Below are 9,673 nucleotides of genomic sequence, written 5' to 3' on the forward strand. Positions count from 1 at the left end.
CCGCGAGCCGAGCGCGCTCGGCTGTTTCCGGAAGCGGCGCTCGGGAGGGGCCGGCTTCACGGGCACGCGCTCGGACGCGGTCCCGACCGCAACGTGCGCATTTTGTTTGGCAGCGCTATTCCAGATTGGCAGTGGGTTTGTTCTGCATGCTGAACGCAAATTCACTCCTAGTTCCACATCACCGACACAGTCGCACAGGAAAAGCCACCAATCAATGAACAGAGTGCAGCATTAGTAATGTTTTAGTGAAATTACAGCTCGAATTCAGCCGTAACCCCTTCGGTTACAACTCCCGTTTTCCCCCTTGACGCGAAAAGCCGGCAGTTTATTGCTTGGCGTATTTGCTCTTGGCTATGATCACTGTGCATAATTAAGAGTTACAAAAATCAGCGTTTTTACTCAGGCAAAAGCTCAGCTCCTTTCCTGGCGGCTCAGTCCCGCCCCACGCTGTGCGTGTCCTTGGGCCGGTCGATGCGGAACAGCAGCTCGGCGGGCGCCAAGTAGGCGCGGTACTGCACCGCGTCCGGCGTGGTGTCCGCGTGGTAATGGCCGCCCTCGCCGTGCTGGCTGAAGCAGTGCGTGTGCTCCAAGCGCAGGTCGAAGCCCTGCGGGCAGAGAAAGGGCCCTCAGTACGTGCGGGGTGTCACGGCTTTGCAGCGAGCGCAAAGGATACTACAGCCGTTAGGCGCTGAAAAGGTGCGGGATGTTTGTGCAGCTGCTAAGAAAGATGAAGAGCAGCTGTGTGAATCTGTGCCACAGGACGGTGTGGAGAAAAGAACTTAGAAACTCTGCCAGACATCAACTTTTGGTGTTCATCTCTCAGAGATTTCCTTTTTTTGAGTTGGGATTCAACCAAGCAATCACAGCAGTGAATCATAGACTACAAATATAGATCATTAAGGCTGGAAAAGATCTCCGAGGTCCTCTTACCCCACCACTGAGCCATCCATCACTACCACACCACTAAAGCACGTCCCTCAGTGCCACATCTACACGTTTCTTGAGCACTTGCAGGGGGGGTGACTCCACCACCTCCCTGGGCAAAAGCGAGGAAGGAAGCCATTCTGGAGAATAGAACCATAGAACCCCTTTGCAGTGAATCCCATAGGAACGCTCCCATGAAGAAAGGCCGAGGGAACTGAGGTTGTTTGGCTTGGAGAAGGGAAGGCTCTGGCCACCTCAATGGGGTGCAGCCTTGGCACTGCTGCCCAGGGAGCTGTGAGTGCCCCAGCCCTGGAGGTGCTCAAGGCCTGGTTGGATGGGGCCTTAAGAAGTCTGATCTAGGTGGTGGTCACCCTGCCACAGCAGGGGTTGGGAACTGGATGGTCTTAAAGGTCCTTTGCGACCCAAACCACTCTATGCTTTTATGAAACAGAACAATTTGTTCACTGATAAAAACCATTTTCCACCGGTGTCTCTAACGACACTCAGGTATTTCCAAACACAGCCTCTGCTGAATGCTGTTGAGTATCAGAGGATACAGATAGGAATAACCCAGCTGCATCCTCCACAAGTCATGCTGGTTCTGAACAGGTCAGCTGTCTACGGCTGCTTTCCAAGTAATGTTCAACAGATTCTGGGAAGACGTACACAACCAAAAGTTGCCAAGAGACAACATCTCACCACTGAGAGCATTCAAGCCAACAGCATCTTTCATTTAACTCTGGAAAATTATTTTTCTAATTATTACTTATGACTGCATTGTTACTTACAAAACAGTCATTTTTATGTATGATTTCCTGATCACTTTTGAACAAAGTCTTCCTAAAGGTGAACATCTTAACAGCTTTTGAAACTAGATTGTTTTCTTTCCTGAATCGTTTGCTGTTGATTTCAGTGCTCGTGAAAGATGCTAGCTATCTTTTCAGCACGAGGGTTTGCAGGCTTTAATTTGCATCTGCAATTGAGACTCATGCTGGAGACATTTTGACACAGTATTGTCCAAGACAGCTCCTCGGAAAGTGAAGAACATGAGCATGTGACTGGTCAAGCTGCTGTGCTCTTGACATTCTTCCTGATGTGGCCAGCTGTGAATGCAAACTGTGCTGATAGGTTTGGGATGCAAACACTGGACATTGCAATTGTAACAGAACCACTGAGGTAAATCCTCTATGAACACTCACTGCATTCCAGAATTGGTTGGCCAAGTCTCAATTGAAACCAATGAAGAAATGAGAAACCGGTATTTTATCACACCGTCTCTGAAAGCTTTTAAGACAGTATGCACACTCCTGTTCTTAAAGGGAAAATCACATTCATAACAAAACTCATTACAAGACTCAGTTTATACTTAGAAATGTGGAGAAGACTCACTGGATCTCTTGAAACGATTACTGGCTGACAAATCAGCGGAGCCTTCATTTCAAAGAATTTGAGCCAGTTATTCAAATCCTCATCAGTGTTCAGAGGACAGGCAGAAAATTCTGGAGGCTACAGTAAAAGCAAAAGCTTTAAGTAAGATAAAGATACTCACATCAAGGCATCTCTTCTATCAACTTTCCTTCACCTTCCTCCTCCCCGCTATTCTGTTCACATTTGTTATTGCCTTTTAGAAGCCCATTACTCTGTTTCTGCCAGAAATGGAAGTGACCAGAATATTGTTTCTTTCATTGCAGATACCTTGTGGGACAACTACTGAAGTGATGATTTTCCTCCTGGTATTTTAGAAGCTCAACTGCTTTTTAAAAATAAATGTGTATTGCTTTCTGTAAGTATCATCTCAGTTACTGTATTTTATTTCACTTTACAACCGTCATACAATTCCTTCTCTAGCTGCCCGTGGATTTCAGAAGAAAAGATGAAAGAAGTTACACAGCATCATTAATTTTGTTACGTCAATTTTGCAGTATTCGCTTCTTACTTTAATACAGTGCTTATCCTAAGAGTTTATACAAATTTAAGAATAAAAAAAAAGTCCAGACAGTAAGAAATTATAGGTTGATTTATAATTCTGCTTTCAGAAGGATTAAAAAAAAATTATGAGTTGAGAGCTACTTACCATAATGTGAATTTTTGCTTTTCCCTTCTGAATGATAAACGTACCACCCATCCCAACTGGCTTTTCTCCATAGTGTTTCTCTAAAATTTGTCTTAGACAAGATACAAAGTTAAGCTCCCCAGTTCTTCCATTGGCTTTCACTTCAATAACCTGGAGGATAAAGTGATTTCATCACTGCTGTCTCCTACAGCAAGTCTGCAAAGGTCTGTAAAAGCTGTTCTGAAATTCTCCCATATTTATAACCCAAGATTGCTTTTTCAAAGCATGAGTTTCCCCCAGAACTTCTGCTCCACATCCTTCCAGTACTGGATCCAACTTTATTTCTGACTCTCTGTTCAACACTAGCTTTGCCTGTGAAGGGTACCAAGTCAGTTACTCACACATAAAACAATTGTATAGGTAACTCCCTTCCATCCATCAGCTGGCTTCAGCTCTGTTGTAAGTTCTCGGAAAGAGAGAAGACTGCTCAGTTTCCATGCAATAATCTGGTTTTTGGCTGCTCTGCCAGCACTGCTTCGTGCCAGCTGTGGTGAGGGTAAAGCTTCTACAAAAAAACCTAAGATTTTGTAAATCCTTTGTGCACAAGTCAGTCACTGAACAACGACCTTAAGTCACCGTATGTCTGGACTGGATTTGAATGGACGATTTATGAAGGAAAAGTTTTACTAAACTGTTACTTATTCCTCAACATTTTATACTCCTCTCTGTATCCAATGATTCTACTCATTCACCAGCCACGGTTTCTCACATCTGGATACTTGTTTCATGGAATTGCTCTTTTACTATTATCACACAGATGGGATTTAAGAATACTGAAAGATGAATTTCCCTTCAGCCCCAAGGTTCTACAAGAGAAGTCACCTCTGATCCAAATACGCACCTTACCAGGTTGGCCCTCGCTGGCATAAAGGTTGGCCAACATCCCAAATTCACAGTCTGAGTATTTACTGCTGTACTTTTCGAGAAGGCATCCTTTATCTGCAGGATTTATCTGAGCAATGTAGCTCCCATTTACAGCAGGCCGTTTTTCATTCTTAGTTTGCACAATAGGGATAAGCTGAGACAAAGAACATGTAACAAATCGATAACAATAGGAGTCAGTATAATGAACACAACTAACTCTATATGAAGTTTAATCTTTGGACTATGTGGTTTATGCTCTTTTGGCATGAAACGTGTTTACTGTGCGATCCACTTGTTCTAAGTGGCAATCATCGAGCATGATACCACTTCACTATTTTGATACTGAGATTAAATCATTGAGAACCATCACACTTACAGCTACTGACCTCAGCATTTACACCAACAGCTCTAGATGAAACAGCCCCAGCTCCAAGAATAAAAGCTCCAGGAAGCTCTATGTCTTTTGCAACAGTATTTAGATCATAAACCTGCAAAAGAGACACAAGTGTGATTGTGGTGCTCTGGTATGGAGTAGTCATTCTCAAATTGTCACTGTAACCCTGGGTGCATTCACAACATTCTCATTAGTATTTCAGATAGGATGAACACAGCACCCAAATCCAAACAACACAACATTTGACAGTAATAGAATGGATACATCCCTACCTGGTTTTTTGAGAGGGAAGGTTGTGGGTATGATCCCCTGCCATTTTACCCAAAAACTGAACTACTGCTTTTATTGAAAACTGTATTTGCATAAAATAAAAAACACAACATACAAGACAGATGGGGCTGGGTGTCAGAAAGGAGACATGATATTCTTGGGAAGGACAGAAATGTCAAACTACTGTTGACTTGAAAACACAAATACAGCCAATGTTACTAAGAAGCATGACTTGAAATCACTGACACACAACAAGCCACTTATAAACGTGCAGACAAGCTCCTCTAGTTCCTTCCATGGCTCCTGTCACAGATGATGAACTTTCAATACTGTCCAGTATTTGTGGGAAAGAGAAGATGAACCATGGAACAGCATACGATATTTCTCTAAGATGTGTAAGACTTCTGACATGGTCAATGTTTAATATACATCAGAATCAACTTCAAAGAACATGGAAAACTCTTGCACGAGTGGAATCATGCAGTATCTGTTAGCCCTGGGTTTTGATTTTATTTCGACAAGATACTGCTTTTCTATTAACGAATGAATTTAAATCCCATAGCTACAGGAAAAAAACAAAACAAAACCAAGAACTCACTTTTTCTGTCTGTGCAAGTGGTATGAGGTATGGAACACCTCCCACATCTGTTATTCTAGGCTTTCCACAGATTCCTGGAAAAATACAGACAGTTAATTTGGTACAGTGTTTTCCCTGACGGTCTTAGATCAGCATGCAGCCCAACACAGCAAAGAACAAGTTCCTCAAACATCCAACACACCCGGAGATCACAACTTCTCTAACGTGCTTAGATAAGATGCTGCACTATTAAGAAATGTAAGGACTGTAAGCCATAAAATGGTTCACAGTAGAGGAATTTAATGCTAATCGATTTGTAAAATAAGCACAAAACAAAAATACTGTGGGCAACAGCTGCCATTTGCAGTTTCTCCAGTAAGATGGAGCTGACACACAGCTGACACTCCCACTGGGAGACTCCACTTGGGAAATTTCTGCAGTGTTGGATGCCCAAGTCATCTCATTTATTTGAGCACATACCTGGTATGACATTGGGCATATATTGGGTATGAAACACCTTCCCTAGGTGCTTCTTGCACTACACTTATGATAGAGGGAAATCATGACCAGCACAGATGAGGTACCTGTCTGCCAGACAGGTAATGTCAAAGACTATGAACCCCACACAAAATAATATATTTTATATAATACAAAATATAACAGTTTAACTTATAATATGTGGATGGCAGGAATCTTAAACAAATGGAAGCACGACTCCTTTGGTTTGGATAGTGATTGTCATGGATCTAAAACATTTATCCATGTCAAAACCTTTTGAGCACAGTAACTGAAGTGTATGAAATAAGTGAGAACTGCAGACAGAGATTAAGAAAAAGAAGAGAACAACTGCTTGGATTATTTGTGCTTGTTCATTCATCAGCTAGGAAGCAAATGCAGGAATAAAGCGTGGCTTTCCCGTCATGTAAATTCTTCACCTGAAAAACAGCATGAACTCTTCTAATAGCTTTAAGGAGATCTGCAGAAGTCAAGACCACCAGGTTACCTTTAGCAGGAAAATTGAAAGGCTCCTGAGTCAGATCAGGACAGTCTACAACAGAGACTTGGGCATCAGCAAAGTTTTCCTTAAGTCCTTTCTGCAAAACTATAATTTAAAAATAAGTACCAGCAAAGTTATTGGCAAGAAAAATTACAGAGAGGTTGACAAACAACTAACAGAAATCTGTCTAGCCTTCACTTCAGCAAGACACTTTAAAGAATACACAGATACCCTACGAAACTCCATTGACTGAAGTGTTAGTGCCTGTCACTGTACAGAACTTTAGAGAACAGCAAGAGCTTGCTCAGAGCACTGCTAATTACCACATTAACTAAGAATTTCACAAAGCACAGCACCGGTTAAGTAACATGGATAACCTTAAACCACATTCAGCAGTGTTTCTGTTTTTACACCTGCTCGTGCAGGGTATGCACTGCCACGTTTCTGTCCATGAGCAGACATCCTGCCGAGTGCCACTGGCAACACAGAGCAAATAGTGAACAGAGCTGATGATCAGTCCCAAATCTGAACTTTTTCTTTTGTTCTGTATCAGTGTTTTTAAGCCCAAATCCTGCCTAAACACCTCAACAACAGGGATGATTTTGACTTAAACAAGTTCAGTATTTAACAAGAAGCTTTAAGTGCATTTTGTGAAGACTTTGGAAGGAAAAATAAGTTGTTCCCCGCAGTCTGTTTCTAACTCAGTCACCAGCAGAGGAACCAGCTGAGCTCAAGGAAGAGGACCATATTGCATCTTGCTAGGTGTGTCCTCAGCAGTTCCAAAAGAAATACTGGAGGCAGAGGAGAGCAGCTGATCCCAATTGAGTAATTAACCTCAGCCTGCGATTGTCAAGCTTTCACAACTCCTATACAAACCTACAAATGCAGCAGATTAAAGACACTGAGAGCTTGCTCACGCGCTCTAATGACACCTGGGGCTTTGGAGGGGGAATTATCCTTTGCTTTAAAGAACTAACGGTGTACAGAAACATAGGGCTTTACGTCCCAGTGGGCCAACAGCAAGAACATGCTCTGTGCATTAACTGTACAGAGGATTTGCTGGGAGCACTAAGGAAAGTTTGAAAAACATATTTCCAGTTTCTAAAAGGTTACATGACTTACCTCCAGCAAGCTCCTCCAGGCTTGGAACATGAAAAGCAAATTTTTCAACCTTTGCCATTGCCCGTTTGGTTCTGATTTCTTCAGGTTAGAAAATACAGTACAACACACTGCAGAAGTGACTGATCTGTCAACAAGGATAATGGTTTAGTGATTGAAACACTGTTTTCAATATGCAGTTTATCTGCCAAATTCACAAAAAAGTACATAGACCACAGTAGAATTGTTATTATACCATTGAGGGAAAAAACGACAGCTTCAAGATTAACATTTTCTCATATGCTTTGGAAGAAGGTGTGCCTACCGGCCCTGCAGCTGGTTCAGAGCACCACATATGCTAGTCCTCAAACTTCCAACTCAGTGCAGATAAAATGTGTAATATGCTGAATCTAATTCAGGGGACAGGTCAGTTACTTGTCCTTTGTAAGCCTGAAGTCACGCTGTGTTGGAAGAAAACCAGGCTCTTCTAAGCACAGCAATTGCCTCACTGTGTCTTTGCTACCTTAATGTTTACTTTTCCAGCATTGGCTACTATGGACTTTCAACCTTGGCTCCTAATTTCTTATGGGCACGTGTTTCCCTTTCCAAAGGGGAAGAAGCCAGTAGCATGTCTCAAAGCAAAAAAACAAAAACAACAACAAAACAGCAGCAAGTTCTACAGCATTGGGCTCTGTATCAGTACAGAGCCCTTAACAAAAAGCTTTGTTCCGAACAGAAATGCTGGAGTTTCTTTTGAAATGAGCTATATTTCAGTCAGCCATGCAACAGCATAATCAGCTGTGAGGGCAAACCACCAGCTCTGGGCACAAGCAGCTGGTTATATGCTACCTACAAACCAGTGCCAGCAATCATTAACTGCTTAAGCACAAGCCTGCTGCATAAAACAGAAAATGGGTCTCAGGCCTTGTAAGAAAAGGCAAGAAACCTAATGGCACTCTCAGATTCAACAGAGCTTTTGGTAGAAAGGACTGTGATGTGACAGCTACTTACAGATACTTTTAGCTTCTATATAAATAAATAAATTCCTGACATTTATAATTGTCAAAAGTATGTGGGGGAAAAAAAAAAAAACTACTGTCCTCTCACAGGGGAAAAAAAATACAGTAAAGAAAAGGATTGGGGGAACAAAGCAGTCAGCCAAGTCTTCGAGTTCAAAGGTCAGCCACCCCACGTTCCTCCTGCAGCAGACAGTAGAGAAAGACAGACAGCTATCCATGTCCAGTGATTTCCATCTTAGTTGGGCTTATCCACTTCCACGGATAATTCTCCCTTCTCTGACTGTGAAGGAGAAGGAAAAGGAAACGGGCTGCATGTGGTGCCTGTTGCCAGATGGACCGAGGCAGAGCCCAGGGCTTTTAAGAGTGCACTGAGAAAAAAGGAGCAATTAAGTCAGAGAGAGAACAACTCCAGCAGCGTTGTTGTAAATCAGGTCCAGAAGGACGCTGGGCTCCTCGAGACACCGGCTGAAATAATCCTAAAACAGAGCCGGCGTTATGCAAAGGGCAGAGACAGGACTCGGGCGCAGATCAGCCAGGTAGGCTCCGACGCAACACCCCGACCATCGCCTGCTGCGTAAAGGAGAAAAGCGCGCTCAGCTCCCGACACGCCGCCAAAAGCTCCGGGCGTTACAACCGGGTCCAAGCGGGAAGGAAGCGGGTCGGTGAGCAGCGGCGTGAGGACAGCGCTTGTAGTGGAGTCGGTGCGGGGTGGAAGGGAGGAAGGCACGGCGGGGCACGGAGGCTCGGATGGGCCGTGATGGAGCGACATTAATGCTGTCAGAGGTGCTGCTGGGTGACAAACGGGAAAGGCGCACAAAGAACAGGTCCGGGATGGCACAGAAACGACAAGCACGTAAAGACATTTCAGCTCTGCTTTTCCAGGCACAGAAGGGCAGAAACCGGAAAGGAGAAGTTAACAACTGGATAAAAACGCATCGGGGTGAGGGGGGAAGAAATATTAGGGACAAAGTAGAGACAGCAGCCAGCAAGAGAAGGGAAAATCAGCCGTAACGCAGAGAAAGGCAAAACGCAGGGGGATGTGACTGCTGCGGCCGTGGTCATCAGCCAGGAAGAGGCGGGCGGACACGGCAGCGGCGGGGGAAGGCTGCGGGCGGAGGGCACGGCACAGCCGAAGCCGTCGAGCAGAGCAGAGCAGAGCAGAGCAGAGCAGAGCAGAGCAGAGCAGAGCCGCGACAGACCGCGCCAACATGCCACAGAACTCATAGCAGATGCAAGAAGGGAAATTTGGGCCATTTAGGTGAGCGCAGAAAGAGCCCCGGAGCCAAACCTGCAAGAGCAACTCTCCGGAGTGCCACAGCGAGCAGAACAGCAGAGAAACCTCTGAAGCTACGCGCGCTTCGGGTCACAGCACGAACCAGCCCTCCCTGCCGCCCCGCCCTCCTTACGGCGCGCCCCA

General features: G+C 44.4%; 1 protein-coding gene across 1 annotated transcript; it reads right to left on the bottom strand.

Annotated features, from left to right (window-relative positions):
- Nucleotides 1-224: 224 nt before the first annotated feature.
- Nucleotides 225-9,652, bottom strand: CUNH11orf54 (chromosome unknown C11orf54 homolog). The gene is made up of 9 exons (XM_042839072.1): nt 9,545-9,652; nt 7,262-7,385; nt 6,146-6,244; nt 5,164-5,237; nt 4,288-4,389; nt 3,879-4,055; nt 2,999-3,148; nt 2,314-2,430; nt 225-605 (listed from the first exon to the last, which is right to left on the bottom strand). Exons 2-9 carry the CDS (start codon nt 7,317-7,319, stop codon nt 432-434), a joined length of 951 nt encoding a protein of 316 aa, XP_042695006.1. The 5' UTR covers nt 7,320-7,385; nt 9,545-9,652; the 3' UTR covers nt 225-431.
- Between the last annotated feature and the right edge of the window lie 21 nt (nt 9,653-9,673).

Source organism: Centrocercus urophasianus, unplaced genomic scaffold (genome assembly GCF_019232065.1).
Source record: "Centrocercus urophasianus isolate 14NV4802_14NV808 unplaced genomic scaffold, USGS_Curo_1.0 seq_9, whole genome shotgun sequence".
NCBI lineage: Eukaryota > Metazoa > Chordata > Aves > Galliformes > Phasianidae > Centrocercus > Centrocercus urophasianus.

Excerpts from the sequence above, each read along its gene's own strand:
- CUNH11orf54 (XM_042839072.1), bottom strand. The coding sequence starts at position 7,319 with ATGGCAAAGGTTGAAAAATTTGCTTTTCATGTTCCAAGCCTGGAGGAG. Across the intron at positions 5,238-6,145 it reads TTTCAATTTTCCTGCTAAAG|GAATCTGTGGAAAGCCTAGA; the intron begins GTAACCTGGTGG and ends GTATTTTTCCAG. Across the intron at positions 4,390-5,163 it reads CACTTGCACAGACAGAAAAA|GTTTATGATCTAAATACTGT; the intron begins GTGAGTTCTTGG and ends TCTCTTTTGCAG.